The sequence below is a fragment of the Arachis ipaensis genome, chromosome B3 (assembly GCF_059453495.1).
Source record: "Arachis ipaensis isolate K30076 ecotype BB chromosome B3, ASM5945349v1, whole genome shotgun sequence".
Taxonomy (NCBI): domain Eukaryota; kingdom Viridiplantae; phylum Streptophyta; class Magnoliopsida; order Fabales; family Fabaceae; genus Arachis; species Arachis ipaensis.
The window spans coordinates 14,238,299-14,257,397 of NC_142438.1; the positions used below are offsets into that span (position 1 = coordinate 14,238,299).

General features: G+C 33.5%; 3 protein-coding genes across 4 annotated transcripts; 1 reads left to right on the top strand and 2 right to left on the bottom strand.

Annotated features, from left to right (window-relative positions):
• Positions 1–2,443: 2,443 nt before the first annotated feature.
• On the top strand, positions 2,444–4,330 carry LOC107634197 (uncharacterized). The gene is made up of 4 exons (XM_016337768.3): positions 2,444–2,954; positions 3,226–3,388; positions 3,650–3,743; positions 3,834–4,330. Exons 1-4 carry the CDS (start codon positions 2,608–2,610, stop codon positions 4,121–4,123), a joined length of 894 nt encoding a protein of 297 aa, XP_016193254.1. The 5' UTR covers positions 2,444–2,607; the 3' UTR covers positions 4,124–4,330.
• A 2,360-nt stretch (positions 4,331–6,690) lies between these two features.
• Positions 6,691–10,494, bottom strand: LOC107629723 (uncharacterized). Of its 2 annotated transcripts, none has more exons than XM_016332592.3 (10): positions 10,377–10,494; positions 10,238–10,296; positions 10,054–10,117; positions 8,644–8,683; positions 8,243–8,302; positions 7,884–8,092; positions 7,731–7,794; positions 7,507–7,598; positions 7,175–7,408; positions 6,691–7,099 (listed from the first exon to the last, which is right to left on the bottom strand). In XM_016332592.3, exons 1-10 carry the CDS (start codon positions 10,407–10,409, stop codon positions 6,965–6,967), a joined length of 990 nt encoding a protein of 329 aa, XP_016188078.1. In that variant the 5' UTR covers positions 10,410–10,494; the 3' UTR covers positions 6,691–6,964. The 2 variants fall into 2 exon arrangements, with proteins under 2 accessions (XP_016188078.1, XP_016188077.1); XM_016332591.3 differs by having other exon boundaries at positions 8,237–8,302.
• A 3,548-nt stretch (positions 10,495–14,042) lies between these two features.
• Positions 14,043–17,918, bottom strand: LOC107629722 (splicing factor-like protein). Its single transcript, XM_016332589.3, has 2 exons — positions 15,273–17,918; positions 14,043–14,381 (listed from the first exon to the last, which is right to left on the bottom strand). Exon 1 carries the CDS (start codon positions 17,726–17,728, stop codon positions 15,302–15,304), a length of 2,427 nt encoding a protein of 808 aa, XP_016188075.1. The 5' UTR covers positions 17,729–17,918; the 3' UTR covers positions 14,043–14,381; positions 15,273–15,301.
• Between the last annotated feature and the right edge of the window lie 1,181 nt (positions 17,919–19,099).

Consider the following 19,099-nt stretch of genomic DNA (forward strand, 5'->3'; position numbering starts at 1 on the left):
CAGCAGAGGTGTAAATTTAATTTTTTATCGGGTGTATTTATAGTCTGTGTTTGGGTGTATTATGCAGATCTCTATGCAGACCGTCATATATGGGTTCCAATCTATCTGGATCACCACTTCATATTATAGTACCTGTAAATCAGACATTTTGAATACTCCAGAGAGAGTTTAATTAATTTTGGTCTTGTGGACAACAAATGGCTTTCAGGTAGTGTTGGGTTAAAATCTGCAGTAGATGTGTAAATTTAATTTTTTATCGGGTGTATTTATAGTCTGTGTTTGGGTGTATTATGCAGATCTCTATGCAGACCGTCATATATGGGTTCCAATCTATCTGGATCACCACTTCATATTATAGTACCTGTAAATCAGACATTTTGAATACACCAGAGAGAGTTTAATTATGGAAAAAAAAATTTACTTATAATTGGATCAAATATATTTACACCATGTGTTCAATTTCTTACAAGAGTATATAACAGTTACATTAATCAGTGACAATATCATTAGAATTTATCTGACAAAATGGACTCAATAACAATGAGGATGGCCTGGACAGTCTTATTGCATCACTTCTCCTCGCTCATATTTCTGAATTTCTCACTCAACAGATGGGTTGCACACTTTAGGTCCTTGATTTGCTGTAAACAAAGCAAAATTAGAGTTAGATATATTTCTATTATGAAAAACTGATTTGATCGAAGACATATATTTGTTCTTACATTTTTTTCAGCTTGGTTTCTGCCTGCCATTTTTTCTGAAATGAAAAATACACCCATAGATATCAGTAAGATACACCCATAGATATGAGTCAGATACACCCATAGATATCAGTCAGATATCACTCAAATACACCCAAATGATTACAGAAATACACCCAAAGGATTACAGAAAATACACCCAAACGGTTACAAGAATTCACCCAAACGATTATGCATAATTCAGAACTCTTTCTCTTTCTCCTCCTCATCTTCTGCTGCTTCTTCTTCTTCAAAAACGATTTTACCATGAAAAATCGAAAAAAAAGAGAAAACAGAGAGAAAAGACGTAAATGAAGAAGAAGAAAAAGAGGAAAACGAGGAAGAAGAACGTGCAGAAACGAAAGAAAAGGAGAAGAAGAAGAGTAAGAGGAAGAAGAATGTGCAGCAAGAAGAAGAAAAAGAATTTTAGAAACCATGAAAATCGAAAAAAAAAACGAAGAAGAAGAAGAAGAAGAGGAGGAACCGTTTGAGTTTGAGTGGGGCACGTGTAGTTACGCTCCATTCAAAATGAGTTAATGCGCGTGTTAATGAAGTTTGGGCTGATAACTTGTAAAACTTGTACGGCCTTTTTACTTGTATGTGTAGCAGGCCCCTATATATATATATTTATTGTGACGGAGGAAAATTTGCAAATCACTAAATTGTTATTTGAATTATTATAATATTAGAATTTTTTAATTACGATATATTAATTATTTAAAAAATAAAAAAATTATCCATATTAATTTTTAAAATTTTTAAAATTACATATTTTAGTCTTTTAAATTTTAAAATATAAAAAAAATTTAATTTATACTTCTATTAAAAAAAGAATTAAATGACTAATAAAAATATTTTTAAAATTTAAAATAAAAAAAGTAAAATGTTCAAAATTTAAGAATATGAGGTAAAATCATCTAGGAAAAGTATAGAAAGATAATAAGAATATTAAATAATGTGAATAATAGATATACTGAATATTCAATTTAATAGGTATCCAGATGATTATGTTTTTTTTTTGGTGACTATCCAGATGATTATGTTTATTATTCTTAATTGGATTTACTCCTACATAGTTAATAATAGATAGATATTTAATTCATTAGATAGTTATCCTAATGTTATGATTTAAGAGATAATTTAGGATAGAGTATTTTTTATTTTATTGGATCAATTTTAGAACCTATTATTTATATTGTTTACAAAAATTATTATCTATTTAATAAAACTGAATCATTTTATATGCTCAAAAATTTTAAAAAACAAAATTTAATGATTTTACTTTTAATTTTTAAAAACTTTTATTATTTTTATTTTAAATAATTTAATTACATTTAAATTATCTAATAATTTATAATTATTATACTTGAATTTAAATTTTTAAAATTTTAAAAAATAAAATATAATTTTTTATTTTTGAATACTTTTTTTATTTTATTTATAAAATATGGAAAAGTCTAGGGGACAACAACTTTGTTAAATTCTGGCCAACATGTAACTAGCAAAGAAAAATGAATTATTGTATGAAATTTCACACCATTAAAATCATCATTGAGACTGGCTACAAATCACAATAGTTGTTACCCTAGCATTCCTCATAAAATAAATAATAAAAAATTATATTTTATCTTTTAAAATAAAATTCAAAATTGAGTGAATTCAAATCCATTAACCTTATATACAAGTACTGCGGGTTTAAAAATGAAAGAAAGCATCACTGCAAGCAAATACGGCTCAATATGTAACTGTAGCTCATTTATCTTATTAGATCCTGCATATCATAACACTGCTATGGAGGTTGTGGGGCTGAATAGCGTAGTACTAATTTAACTGTTCTATTCCCACCTCCGACTAAGAATCTAAAAGTATGAAGATATTTGGCGGTGGCGGCGGCAGTGACGGCGGCATGTTGAGGTCTCTTAAGAGCGTTGGCAGAGCGGTTTCAAGGTCAAGGGAAAGTCTTGGTGTTCCTGTTACTCCTCCACGTAGTGATCCCTTTTCTTCTTCATCTTCTTCTCACAAAGAACAACTTTCATCATTATTAAACCCTCTCTCCTTCCCCTCCGCTCGATTTCTCTACGCTAAGAAACTATCCGCTTGTGCTGATGAGAGCGAGTGGGTTTGTGTTGATGGGTTTGAGCGCCATGGCGGTTACGTTATAGGCCCTGTTCCTTCTCACAGTGAAGTTGATCATGCTGTCTCTGCTCTCCAACAGTATGCATGTCTTTATTTTCACTTTCTACTTTTCTTTGCTTTTCTTTTTATTTTGAAAATAATGAAATACTAAACAATCAGGTAAGGTGGAACAAAAACGTTCCGCTCACGCTAAAATCAGCCACCAATTCCGTCAATATATATTTGTTTATAAATATATATTCTATTTACCTCATTTTTAAAGCGTATTCTATAAGGGTGGCTGATTGTTGGCGTATTGAAGTTGTAATTGAATAGTGGGAGTTGAGTGTTACCGTGTTCAATGTTGCAGGGTGTTTGCGGACCAAGTTTCTTCTTCAGATTCAAAAGTGTCTGACCCAGACTGGGAAGAACCCTCTTTGTCTTCATATAATTCAGCATCATTGCAACCTAACAATGCATATGATAGAGTTTATTATGCATTTCATTTGTTGAAGAATGATCCTTATGTTCAGGTCAATTCTTTTAGTCCTGTTAGTCTCAGTCAGAACCTCTTGTATGTAACCGCACACAAAAAGGAATGAAAGCTAAAAGCTTTTGCTTGATTATGTATGAAACTCCCTGTCATAATGTTCACTTTGTTAAAAATATATGCTTTTTCCGGAATCTAACATAGACAATATAAAGCAGTAACATGGTTCTGCTAGGAAAACACACTTAACTGTTACTAATTTAAATTATTACATGTATTTAACCAATTGTTGTTGCTGCTGCAGAGAATGGTGAAGTCATTATCATCTGATAAAGTTGTTTGGGATGCTGTTCTGGAGAATGAAGCTGTGCGGGAATTGAGGGAGGCGATCTCGGCAGGTTGGTATTTAAGTCTGTCCTACTTGAACAGATTAAGGTGTAGATTTGTCTGTAGTTCATGCTGATAATTGCTATGAGCTTCCATATCAGATGAGGAGGAGCATGATCCTTCTGATGATGATGATGATGATGGTGATGACTCCTTCCATGCAAGAAATTTTGTTGTGAGGATATTTGAGAGTGCAGGAGCCATATTCAAGGAGATTATTGAGAAAATTACTAATTTAGTGAATAAGCTGTTTCAACCTATATTTAACAGGAGGACACATGCAAATGCAGAAAGCCTGGATGCTTTCAATGACAAGCTGAGAAATTCATTTATCCTTTCTATCATGGTCCTTATGTTTGTGCTGCTGACTCGAGCTCAAGCTAGGGTTTGACATAATTTGTGGAAACGAGATGTAGGACAGAAGTTTTGGATTGGGACTCACTGTTTTATTTTATTTTATTTTATTTTATTTTATTTTTGTCATTTATCAGATAAAAATATTGTTTCATGCTTGAAGTATCAATTGTGTTTAGCATGAAAGCAATGTTAGCATTATTTTACAAATTTATGGTTAAATTATTGCGTGTTTTTGTCCTTATTTCTTTGGAGTTTGGACTTTTACATGTTAGCATTATTTTATGTATGAAGTTAGATTATACTTTTACGATGTACTTGATTGTTGTTTCAACATAAATGAGATATAGACATAGATACACAAGAGTACATAAATATAAGAAGACACTAATTTGACATTGTGTTTGGTAACTTAGACAGGACAGAACACACCATTTATTATTATATTAAAATTTTAATTTTACTCTTATTATTTTAGCATTTTAATGTTAGTAGAGGGCATTCCCAAAAATTTAAATTGATTTTGGGGTTCACCAAGACTCGAACTCTTGACCTTTTGAATCTAGTGCTCTAATACCATGCATGATACCACTCATCCCAAAAACTTCAATTAATGAGAAAAAGTAACATTAATGATTATATCTCTAATACTCTCTAAACTTCCATTGTACACATTGTATAAATATTCCATTGGCTCCTCATACTTTCCCTTTCTTTTAACATAGCTGGGATATTTTTCAACACAATAGGTAGATAGTGCTTTAGTAAAGAAGATCCATGAAGTGTTTCAATGAAATTGGGAAGTGGAAGTCAGATTAACATAATGTATAATAAACTCCACAGATGACCTTATGGTTAAACAACCTTGAAGTGAACTAGAAGTTATTCTACAGCAAGATAGCATGTGAATTTTTTCGTCTTTTATTTCTTCAACCTGTTTCATGTTAATAAATTTGACCGTAATTTTATGCAATACCTGAATTGTTATCTTTTCTAACTATTGGATATAAAAGACCAAATAAGCAAATTGAGAATATTATCAACATCTGTCAATTATGCACTTCTTACATGGAATAATATTTTCTGTTTTTAAATGGTATTTTATTTAAGTAGAATTAGTTGCGAATTGACCGCTTGGACAAATTTTTTAAATGGTATTTTTCAACACAATAGGTAAATAGTGCTTTAGTAAAGAAATCCATGAAGTGTTTCAATGAAATTGGGATGTGGAAGTCAGATTAACATAATGTACAATAAACTCCACAGATGACCTTATGGTTAAATAAGCCTTGAAGTGAACTAGAAGTTATTCTACAGCGAGATTTAGAGCCCGTTTGGGAAGTAACAGAAGTTACTTTTTCTGACATTTGAATTATGAAAAGTTACAGTACGCGTGTTTGGCATTATTTTAAAAAGAACTTTTAATTTTTCGAAAAGTTAATTCATAACTTTTTGAAAAAGTAGAAATATATGATTTCTCCTCCTTGATAAGTCATTCTATCATTTTCAAAAAAAATAACCTCAAAACAAAAAAATCTACTTCATTCTTAAAAAAATACTAAAAATATTGGCTCTCCACCACTATTTTCACCCAAGGTTTCATCTGTTAGAAGCATTGGCCTTCCACCATCATTTTCAGGTAATGATTTATCTACTGAAAATATTGACCCTCCACCACCATTTTAAAACAATATTCTATCTGAACCACCTTATTGCATATATTCTTTCCAGTTTTTTTATCATCTTACTACTCTATTTTTATTATTAAATTTGTATTTAACATTGTGTGTGGTATAAAATCTCAGTTTTAATTTTATTTTTTTCATGTGATTTTATTTTTATATAGCTGCTATTATTTTTATAGTTAGTTATAACAAGTTCTTGACCCCAATAAAAGAGGAGGGAATTCTGATAGAAGTAAAAAAAAATTAAAAAAAAAGCAACAAAATATATATTAACACACATTTTACATTTATTTTTTATTTTTATCTACTATATCATACACAATAAAACAGCAAACATTAACTATACAATAATTTTTTTGGTATTGCATTATTGTGAATTAAAATTTTATTACTATTTACCACATACAAAAACACCGTTATGGATGAAGATGGAGTAGAAGAATCAGTTTCTACCTAAAAAATAGAACTAATAAGAGAGCAAATAAAGAATTAATTGCCTAAACAATTGTAATCTTAGTGATTAGATTATAGAAAATCAACTTTTAATATTGAAAAGTATTTGTTATCATTGTTGTTTTAATATCTATTTTTTGTGAAAAAAATTGTATTTTTTGAGTTATTTATCCAAACGCTACAACTTTAAAATAAGTATTTGTATAACTAAAAATTCAAACACAAAATAACTTATTTATAAGCCGCTATTAATAAAAGTTCTTATACTTTAAGCTATTTTTTCAAAAGAGCTTATTTAAGTTGTTTACCCAAACTAGGCTTAGTTGCTATTTATATAGCATGTGAATTTTTTGGTCTTTTATTTCTTCAGCCTGTTTCATGTTAACAAATTTGACGGTAATTTTATGCAATACCTGAATTTTGTCTCTTCGTTCTAACTATTGGATATAAAAGACCAAATAAGCAATTGAGAATATTATCAACATCTGTCAATTATGCACTTCCTACATGGAATAATATTTTCAACCAAGCAATAGTAATTACACTCTTCATGTCATATCACAGTGCCAAAATCGATGTTCATTATCTAACTTGCTACTCTCAAGTCTCAATCAGCGGTGTTAATCACACGTATATTTACTCCCAATATCCCTTTTAACAAGTAACTGGGTACTTCCACTACCATGTCAATGATTGTTCTAACTCGATGGTGAATCATGGTATATTTACATTTTGTCTTCTTAGAGTTGAAGTGAATCAAGATCAGGGGTGACCACAGCATTTTTACCAAGCTGACCAAGAACACAGCACTCTTTCTTTTTAGTGTTCATCACTGCAGCATATTGCAAAATTTGAGAATTTGAGCCTGGAGACACCTGCATTAGAAACAAAAATTACATATTGATATGATGTCAAATGCAGTAACTGAAAAACACATTGCATGCACTTACATCAAATAGGTTTTCTCCTATTTTCAACTTGACTGCTCCACTATTGTATATCATAATTTTTCCCACATGTCCCGTTGGCAATCCTTCCAAGGGAGTACCCTCTTTCTTTCCAGGCTCTTTGGAAGCAGTTGATGTACCAACTTTCTCCTTCCCCTTCCTACTCCCTGTCGGCTTTTCGAAAGGTAGAACAGGAGGAAACTTGAACAAAATCATCTTTTGTTGGTCACTCTTCTCCTGTTGAAAAATTTATCTGTTCATTATATTTATATAACAGTTTCTGCTGTATAATGATCGTAGAATTACTTCATCAAATGTCATCTGAGAGTACTTACGTTGAGGCCAAGTTCCTCAGCAGCATTGATTTTATTTTCATCATACTCCACACTTGCTGCAGCTTCCCCAAATTCATCCTCGTCAAGAATTTCTAACAGATTTAAAACCAATACATGCTGCTGTCAATGCTAAAAAAAACTTGTGTTCCTTGGCACCTTATCTTTCTATTTGATGAATATTCATTCTGATTTTAGATCATTTGTTAATGTATATAAAAGCATACCTGGATCTCCAGAATAGGGCATTCGCAGGGGAAGAATAGTAGGATAGTAAGAGTGTTGATAATCCTGTAGTTAAGTGAAAGATTCAGATTCTTATACTTGCGACAAAGATGCTGATGAGAACTAAAATAAAATGAGTGATGACAGTTTCTCACCCATGGTTCCTTGTGCTCTCTTTTACTTTTCCTTTCTGATTTGTTCATGGTTTCCTCGACATCATACATAAAAGTATCACTTTTATCATCTTCAGCACTTGAAGGAAGTGTCAAAGCATTTAAATCTTCGGAAGACAAGCCGCCGCTTTTACCATATGTCTGAAGCATAGGCGATGAACCATCTCCTGGACCAAATGCCACTTGACTTGCTGCAAAATTTACATAGAAAACAAGATGAAAGTATTGACTATGAAAATAACAAGCAATTGAACTATGACTTTTATCATCTTCAGCAATTGAAGAAAGTGTTAAAGCAAGATCATTAGAAAAGTCTTCGAAAGATGAGCCGCTACTTTTACCATATCTCCGAAGCATAGCTGAAGAACTATCTCCAGGACCAAATGCAACTTGATGACTTGCTGCAAAATTTACATAAAAAACAAGATGAAAATATTAACTATGAAAATAACAAGCAGGGCATATAAAAATTTAACTAATCAAGGTGTTCAGTACATTTTCTTGCAGCCAATCCACTCAACTAGTATTTCCATGGTAAGATGACCATAAAGCGGTATTGTTCTGATCTTTTACCTCTTCAACACAACAGTTATCTGATAACTTGAACAACTTTCTACATCTATCATAAATGTTTCCCTAAAGCTATGCAAATTTCAGGAATATGTCTTTCATGTTTTCATCAGCCTTTTGGCTTGATATATAGATGAACAATAATATTTAGAAAATTTCAGCAAAACGTTACATTTTGTTTCAGTTTTAGGTGTGCGTCTTGCAATGTTTTCCTGCAAATGAAGAAAATAAAGGAAGTCAATCTCATTTTATCAACGGACGGGGAAGCGATTTATGATGTCAATTTAAAAGAACATTATTCAAATATTCATTATTAGCGTTTCATGAATGCTTTCCAACAAAAGCAGAAGCCTATAGTGTAAAGTTGTTTTACACATACATTAAATTACATATCACCACGTCAACAAAAATAACTACTTTCAACAACCAACGTAGAAATGATCATATAAAGGAACGAACATGATTGAACCACGATGTAAAATGGTTTAAGTGCATCAAAATTAAACCCTTATAATAATATCCATATAACAATAGCATTTGCCGTGGAAGTTAAAGAGTAACATTTATGTTAGTGATCTTCAAAGAATACATTCAACTTTTTAATGTTTGCATACTTGCAGTTCTACACTTGATTTTAAGTTCTGACTAAGAAAACCTAGAAGATTGGGGATTTCTTTCTTCCTTATTTTTTAAAAATAAAAAAAGAAAAAGAAAAAGCAGTCAAACTGTAAACATACATTATAACAAATCATTAGTTTTTATTTTATAGTTTAGTCTTTCCTAAAATAATAAGCAATCAAGATTCAAGATTGTGATACATTTTTCTCTTTTTTTTTGTCAGAAAAAGAAATAAAAAATAAATAAAGCGTGTTAATCTTTCAATAATGATGGTATCATATCCTAAAATTTTGTTATGTGTTTTTTCTTCCCCTCTTTATTCATTCAATTTTCCTCTAAATCGAAGATTCAATTAATGGTATTTATCCTAAATAAAAAGCTAAAAACTATATTTTATTCAAAATGAAACTAAATCAGTAAATCTTTAAATGGAGAGGGTTTTTATTTTATTTATTTATTTTTTTAGTCTTTAGGACAAAAAGAAAATTGAAAAATAAGGAAAATTGAAAAAATTAGTATCTCAAGTTAGAAATTTGTGTCTCAACTTTTTAGAGAGACACAGAATACATCTTTTTAATGGTTGCTTGTATATGACTGTATCTTTCATAATCTTTGTTTCAGTAAACAAACACCATACATGTACTCCTCTGTCTATATTTTGATGGATATTTATACAAAAAACAAAAGCTGTGTAAGTCTTGACTCTTCTTTAGTTCTTTCTATTACGTCTTTTTTTTTTTCTTTTATTCTTTCCCCCTAAGATCTAACGTGCTAATTTGCTGTTAGTCTGTTGCGGGAATGTACTAATATCTAATTATTATTTTCACTGAACTCTCATGACTCTGGTTTTCTCTGTCACCAAACAAAACATAATCAAGAAAGGCTATTAATTAAATTAAACAGAACAGAAACAGAAATTTACACCGTCGTTCAAGAAATGGAAAGATGAGAGAGGATTACTTACATTCCAATGACGCAAGAGCGATTTATCCTCTTCGGGATTTTGTTGTTGTCCTTCAGCATCTCCCCTGCATCGCAAATTCAAAACAATTTCCACAAATCAGAAACAATGAACGAACTAATGAATTTATCGTTTGGAGTTAAGATGGCTGAGAATTTCAATTCCAAAATTGAACTAGCTAACGTACTTGTGGAAAGCAGTGGTTTTGGGCTTCCTTTTGGGTGGAGGATTGGGGGTGAACTTCATCTGCGCGCAGAAATGAAAAAATAAAAATGAATAAAAACTATCTAGAGTTAAACTGAGAGAGTTCGGCGTTTGAAATTTACCTTCCGAGGAGCTCGAGGAGGATCTTGATCCATGAAGAAGAAGATGAAGCACGAAAAAGATTATTTTTCGCAAAAAATAGGACTCGAACTCGGAGTAAATGAATTGCTATGTGAAGATTAAACCACTTCGCTTAAATTGCCAGATGAGTAGGGTTTCCACTTTTAATATATATATAATGATTTTAAGTGGTGACCATTCAACTCTCAAAACAAAGCTCTAATCGACTATTTAACCATCTCACCTAAAAGTAACTCGCAGCTTTGATTGAATATTTTTAATTTACATAATTTAATAAATGAAGTAAACAATGATTTTTTGGAACCATTAATTTTGTTTTCCAAACCTCACCATGTTAATTGGTCAGTCTAAGATACTACAGAATTGATTGAATAAATATTCTTAATTTCTTAATTTTTAACTTGTCTAATTTAGTGTGTGTTGGGATTAACATTTGTAAACAAAAATTTGTATAAAATTGATTTTGAAAAATTAATTTTGATTAAAAGTGAGTTGGTATTAATATAGTTTATGTTTTTTTGTGACTAGTGTGGTTTATCTTTGATCATTTTTATTCAAAATGGATTATATTAAATTAAATATTATTTGGATTACATTATTAAAAATCACTCTTAGATTACAGAAAATGACATGAATTTAAATAATTATTTTATATTATCTTATAATTTTATTTTAGATATTTAAATAAATCTTAATTTTTTTAGTAATTTCAGTACTCTTTAGTACTTTAATAGAATTAATAGAATTATAATATAAAGTAAAAAAAATATTCCATACAAAAAAGAAATGATAATAACGGTAAAAAAAATTCATATAAATAAAAAATAATAAAAATTTTATAAAAATAATAATATGCATAATAGAGTATTGGAGAAAAAATATTATAAAAAAATAACAAACAGTAAAAAAGTAAACGCAAAAACTAGAATTTGTAGATTTTGGTAAATTTGACTTAAAGGATAAAAAAAAAATTAACATAAAAATGAAATATTCAAGAGATTCAAACACGCTTCTCTCTTCCTCAACACAAAACCAAACACACTCTTAATCTTCTAAAGTTAACGTTCATTTTAATGCCTCAATTTTAAATTAACTCACTTCAGTCTCTTGATTTGATCTCTTGGTCATTATTCAGTTTACATCATTATTCAGTTAAGCCTGCAAAATGTTGTTTGGTAGCAATTGGAAGCTTAAGAATGCTTTTAATTTGTTTTTTCATTTTTATTTTTATTTTCATCTTTAGTACTTTTGTTTTTAGGATATTATAAAAAAATAGGTGAAAAAAATATTATTTTATGAAAAACACTAAAAATGAAAACAAATAACAAAAGTGCAACTCAATTATTCACACTTGTTGAAATAAGTTTTCTTGGGGTCCTTGGCAATTGGCATCTTGAACCGTATTTAGTATTACTGTTACATGGTAATGTGGTTACTGAAACGTTGATGAATGCACTATGTTCAATGGCACAACAATGGGAAAGGATACCATCTTAGGCTAAAGGAAAAAAAAAAAAAACTTTCTGGTTTTTCGATCAAATTTAATGTATACTTAAAAAAATATTAAATTAGATTAGTTCAAATCAATCTTCTGTCTCAAAAAAAAAAAAACAACACTGATTTGATATCACATACTAAGTCGTCAAGTCATAGAAATTATTTAAGATAAAATATACAGAGGTTTTTCTAGCCTAAGCTAATGGCAAGTTGATGACAAATAGCACCACAATGAACATCCAAGGGATACACTATTGGAAATTTGGAATACAACGGGGCTGTTTTGAGAGAAAAAGGTAGTGGAGAGTTTGAGCTTTTGAAGAGTCACTAAGGTAGTATTTAGAGGAGAGATTGAAACTGAGAGACTAAGATTTAATGAAGTCTCTATAATGTATTTAGTATAAAGTATACAAGACTTTGCTATGTCTCACTATCTTATTTGATTTAAAATAAATACAAATACTGAAACAAATAAAATTACTTTACTATCCTTATTAAATAAAAAATTAAAAACAAAATAAACACTCCCACTTCTTCCAGCACCCTCCTAAGGTGAGACTGGGGCGAGATCTGTTAGGCCCTCTCCCGGTGCTTCTGGCACTTCCTCTCAGAGAGGCTTTGGAGGAGAGCAAGATCAAAGGTGAGACCGGAGTGAGATCTGTTCAGATGCGCCGGAGACATCACCAGAGATCTACTACTATTGAGGTTGGAGAGGTGAGAGGGTAGATGGGGTAGAATAAGAATTCAAAAAATTAGATGAGGGTATTGCATAAATAAAATATTATTAAAATTTTAATTTTCGTCCCAAAAAATTTCAGATTCTTGTGTCTTCATTTTCTAGAAATGCTTAATTTAAGAGACTAAAATTTTGGAGACAAAGACTAAAATTTTAGTTTCAAACTACCAAAAACTACCAAACACAATTCTGAATCTGAATCTCAACCTCAGAGTAAACACTACCTAAAAGCGCAACTTATTCTTCAAACCCTTTCTCTTCTCTTCCCAATCAAACATCAACTCACAAATACTGCAAAACAATCATGTTCAACACTCAAAATAAATCGCATTTCAAGAAACTTGAGGACAGCCCATATTACATTTAGTGTCAGGTGTCAACACGTTTCTGAGAATGGAAACACCAAATCCACTAAGCAATTGATAGTTCACATCTTAGATAGTACTAGAAAGGTGGACATGGTACCTATTAACCATTAGGAGGGCTTCCAGAACCTACATATTTACCTCGACAGACCAACAAACTAGAAAAACGAAAGGCCTATTTGATTTTCACTTTTTTTTTAAGATTTTGTAAATGAAAAAAGAAAAAGTAAAAACAGAATTTTAGATTTTTTACTACTTCTCTTTTTTCTTTAGAGAATCTTAAAATTAGAAAACATTGAAAACGAGAATGAAAACACAAACTAAATAGGCCCTAATATGACTGGGGGATTTCATGACAATAATTTAACATTTAATTGTTGGCGACCATAAAGCTTTATTTCCCAGCGGCATTACAATTCAATTGTTCATTTTAATCCAAAAAGAACAGATAAAGGAGTTTTCTACAATACTATGATTATCTACTATATCTATCTTCACCCAGCAACACAGCTAAATGAAGCATGTGAAAACGACTCAAAACCCTACCAACAATCAATTTCATCTCAGCCTCCATCTTATGCCCAACAATATTTGCCCTCCTCAGAGGACCATATGAATGATCACCTCAGAACAAATGGGAAACTTCATACTTGCCTGTATCATCATCATACAAGAACTTGGTGTTCATAACACCGTGTCAGCTTAAGTTCAATTGAGGAGAAATGTGTAAAGGACACCAAATTTTGACATTCATCATGCCAAAAACCTAAAAAATGTTTGAAATCTTTTACCTGCCACACTGCAACTGTTAAATATATACATTTTTTTTAAATTATCTTGTAAACCAACCCGAAATATGCCCAAAATGAAATGACAAGGCATGATTTACCTTCAGGAAGGAGGTGTATGATAAAAGGCATCTAAAAGGCAGCTTCAGCACCAAGCAATTATGAGACTTAGGGCCATCAAAAACAAATGATTTAGGCTCATCATAAAAACTACAAGTCAGAACTCAGAATCAGCTCTGAATGAACTCAATAAACCGAGAATGACAAAACAAATTTATCAATGAAACACCAGGAACCAGCTGCCATAGAAGTTCGGACAAACTTTCAGAATGAGACATTAGAAACCAGACATTAATGTATAAATCAATAAAATACCAAAAGAAAATAATTAAGACGGTGTTAAGTCCTACACAACAAAAAGAGATTAATAATAATCATGACAATAATAAGCTCTGATGTTGTGTCTACTGTATGAAGACTTTTCTCAACTTCTAGCCCAAAACTCTGCAAAGTTCATAAGAGTACACAGCAAGGTTAAAGTGAGTCCCATACTTCGAAGAAAGACATGGCAAGAGGTTAGAGCTCCAAGAAACATCAGGCCTGTACAATGTTGCATCATAACAATGAGGTGTTAACAAAGGCAAAATCTTGATTAAATATAATAGTAAAAATATAAAAAGCCATAGCTAATATTGCAAGTTGTTTTAAACCACTTGAAAAGAATAAATAAAAAAAAAAAGGTATACAACACTAAAGACACACTACAAGAGAGCTGGAGCTGAAATAAATCAAATTTAAAGTATGTGGATATCACATATACTTACAAAATCATACCAGTTTGCCCATCCCTCTGTAAGGGCCCTTCAGATATACAAAAGCCCAAGTGGAAGCAAGTTAACAAAGAGAGGTGAATAAGTTGATTTACATAATTAATTAAATTAGTTTAATTATCTTCCTTGTGTGTGTGTGTGTTTTACTTGGTCTGTTGGTGTGAATTTGGGAGACGGGAGGGAGGGGGAGAAAATCAGGGAGTTCAGAGATGGCCCTCTATTTTTTTCTGAAACACTTCAAGGAAAACAACGCTTATATATATCCATTGGGGGTCCAAGCTGCAGATGAAAATCGCAACTCAAATGCAAAACATGTAACCATGAATATGACCACACGGAATAATTTGGTATAATTAATTTTTTTATATCAATATTCATGAGTTACTAGGACAAGCTGAAATCCAGAAGGGAAAGCTTACTCAGAACCTGTTTCCAATTAAAGTAAATCCAAACAAGTAATGGTTTTCTCAGGATGCTCATCAGCTGAAAGAGCTACAGTACATGAGTCACAAGAAGCTTTTATGTGAATTAAAAAACATGGACTTATGACTAAATGCAAAGTAAGCTATATATCAGATGTAAAAAGCAAGTTAGCAATTGAATTATAGATTCAATCAAATACAACATTCATATGGGCCAAAAATGGAGATGACACACGCACCTTTGGAAATCAATTCCAACAAAACTAGATCATTTCATCTCTGCCATGAACTTCTCATACTCTGAATCTGCAGCCGATGAAGCAGGCGGAGGAATTGGTGGATTTGTGGCCCAAGGCACATTGCCTATTCCCTGTGATTGATCTGCACCATATGTTGTCTTTTCTGCAGATGAAGCAGGAGGTGGTACCGGAGGATTACTGGCCCAAGGCACATTCCCAATGTGGGACTGGTCTGAAGTAGAGGGAGGACCAGGCGCAGAAGGGGGAGGTGGTGGAGGAACTGCATTGTAGTATGGAGGATAACCATATGATGCAGGGTAAGTAGGTTGAGGTGGTGGAGGCATTGAAGGCACCGAGTTCCCATATATAGAGGGTACAGACTGAGTAGTGGTACTATTGTCAGACTGCACTCCAGGAGGGTAACTCTGCTGAACTTCACTGCTGGATGCAGGTTGGGATGTGGCACCAGGAGGGCCTGTCTGGACAGGCGGATATTGAACACCATAGGGAGGCAGAGGCTGGCCTTGCATAGGAGGATACATTGTTGACCCAGGAGGAGGTGGCGCATAAGCAGCATATGGAGGAGGAGGAGGAGCAGGAGGACCCCACGGAACAGGGGTACCACCATAACTTGGAGGGGGCGCACTACCAATTGGACCACCAGCAGCATATTGCTGGGATGGATAGGCACCAAGTGGCTGGCTTGGAACAGGATAAGTGGGCACAGAAGATGCTGGAGGACCAGGAGGTACAACAGGCTGAGGAGGCTTACCAGCAACTCTCACAGCAATGGTTCGGCCCTCAAGGCGATGACCATTCATGGCCGAAATTGCATTATTTGCCATTTGAATATCAGCATACTTCACAAATCCATATCCTTTACTTAAACCTGACACTCGATCCTTGATAACTTTGGCCATAACAATCTCACCAAATTGTTGAAACAGTTGGATCAGACCATCATCATCAAGAGTGGGTGGCAAATACCCAATGTACAAATTTGTATCATCAATTTCCTTTTTAATCGTAGCAGAACCTAAGCCAGGGTGTGCTGTACTACCACCAGTTGAAGCAGCACTGTTGTTTGCCCAAGGGGGATTACTTGCAGAGTTGCCGGGACCAATCGCCAGCGTAGGAGTTTGCTTTGTTGCAGATTCAGGAACAGTACCTCCCAACTCTGCCAGGAAGTTCTGATACTCATCATCCATCTTCTTCCCAGTAGCACCCTTTACCGGGCAATCGATGCTTGGATGTCCACCATCGCCACAATGCTTACAGACAACCTCGCTCTTAAATGTTGAAGTCCTTGTAGGACAAGCATATTGACGATGACCAGGTTCACCACACAATCGACAATACTCTTCGTCCCTAATCGTCCCATTTAAGGCTGCAAGTTCCCTAAGCTGTTGCCTCTTGTGCTCATTCAATACCTCATCCACAGGTTGCAAGAGCTTCTCCACCATACCCGCAGCAGCATCAAGCGATTCCTGTGTCTCTGCCTCCACTAAAACATGCAAATCCTCATTCTCCGAAGGATCAGGTTTTAAATCCCTCTTCTGTTGCAGCCTACCTTCTTTCACTGATCCTTTACCCCGAATCACAATTTTAGCACCAGTTTCTTTCTCCATCCGCTTCTGCGTGTTACCTCTAGGGCCAATAATCAGTCCTATGAAATTGTAACCAGGGTATTCTTTCATCGGTATAAAGAGCTTCTTCTGAAGCTTTGGAGGCCTATAATCAGCTGGAGGCTTAAAGGCAGGGTTTTTCTTAATAATCTGAGATATAATCTCCTGCCTCTCCTTCTGCAATCTCTCACGAGCACGATACTCCCTAGTGTTAATCCTAATTCCCATGTTATCATATATAGGTTCAGGTGAAGGGGATCGAGCACCTTCAGGGCGATCATCTAAAGGCAAACCCGATTGCAACATTCTACTAATCTCAAGTAGCCTACTATTCAAAGCTTGAATCTCAGGATCGAATTCAATACCTCCCATGAAATCAGGAAGCTGAATCACTGGCTTCGGATCGTCATCAGCCCACCGCGACTTCCTCTTCCTCACTTTGGTGCCAGAATCGGCATCGCCACCGCCACAGCTGTTGCTCTGGTCGTTGGAATCAGGCTGCGGGTCCCACCGGCTCCTACGTCGGCGCCTGCTGGTTGTCTCTTCCTCGCCGCCGGATTGGTCCTTGTCGGTGCCACTGCGGGTGGTGGTACCGGTCAACCCGTTCTCGGATATCAAAGGTTTGGCGACCTGAGGCGGGTAATTCACATCAGCACCGACGGCTGCCTGGCCGTTCTCCGATGTGTTCGGGTGGCCAGGGTCAGTAGTGTTGGCAGCATCTGAATAGTGAGGTTCGGAATTGTGAAGATGCAAGGATGGATCGTATGAATTCAGGGTCTCTGATGAAGGAAGCGGAGGCGTAGGGTTAGGGTTGGAATCGATAGCCTCCATGGATTGCAGAGAAAGAGAGAGAGAGAAGGGTTAGGGTTTTAATTCGAAGATGTGGAAAGAAGAATATAGATTCAAGATTGTCGTGTACTCGTATGCGAAGCAAGATGAGAAGAGATGCAAAGTCTCTTCTTATCTGAGATTAGATTATTACAAAAAGAAACAAAACGCAGCGACTCGGGTTTATATTGTTGTGAAATAAAAGATATATATATATATATATATATATATATAATAAAGATGTATAAATAGAAGACTCTATTATTAATATAATTAGTTCAATAATTATTATATATATATAATAATATTATATGTTGTATTGTGTATATATATATACAAAGATAAGAAAAAGTATTAAAAATAAAGAGAGAGATTTGCATTTGATACTATCTCAATATAATAAAGATGGTTAATATTGCTATTAATATTATATGTAAAGAGTAATAGAAAATAGAATTTAAAATACTTATAAAATAAAAGAAGAGAAAGAATTGTAATAGTAATATAAGGAGAAGGGTATTTGATTGCATAAAAGAGGATTGATTTATTTGTATGAAAAGGAAGGAAGAATAATATTTTTGTTCTGTTGTTATTGTTGTTTATTCCTTTTGCCCGTACATCCTTTTATAGGCATACAAAACTAGCTTTGTCAAACCTCATTAAATCCATTCTCTCTTGAGAATGATTCCTTCAATATTGAGAAGGTGAGTCTACGTGGTCATCCATATCACAACACTCCCCCTTGGATGACCATTCAGGATTATTGCCTCGTTAAAACCTTACTAAAGAAAAACCCAGTGGGAAAAAAAATTTTAGTGAAGGAAAAAGAGTACAATATCCTTTAGTGATGGGGACTGCCTCATTAAAAACCTTGTCAAGAAAAACCCAATGGGAAAAAAACCTGACCAAGGGAAAAAGAGTACAGTCTCCCCCTCTTGTCGACATCATTTAATATCTCGAAATCGACGCATCCCAATCTCATGTACCAATCTTTCAAAGGAGGATTTCGGGAGTGACTTTGTGAATAAATCTGCCAGATTGTCACTTGAACGGATCTGTTGGACATCAATTGTCCCTTGATTTTGAAGGTCATGAGTGAAAAAGAATTTGGGAGAAATATGCTTTGTTCTATCACCTTTGATGTATCCGCCTTTAAGTTGAGCAATGCATGCTGTATTATCTTCAAACAGGACAGTTGGAGCTATCTTATGATCAATCAGTCCACATGATGACATAATATATTGAATCAAACTCCTTAGCCAAAAACACTCGCGACTAGCTTCATGAATCGCCAGTATTTCAGCATGATTAGAGGAGGTTGCTGCAATCGTTTGTTTCGTGGACCTCCATGATATAGCTGTACCACCATATGTG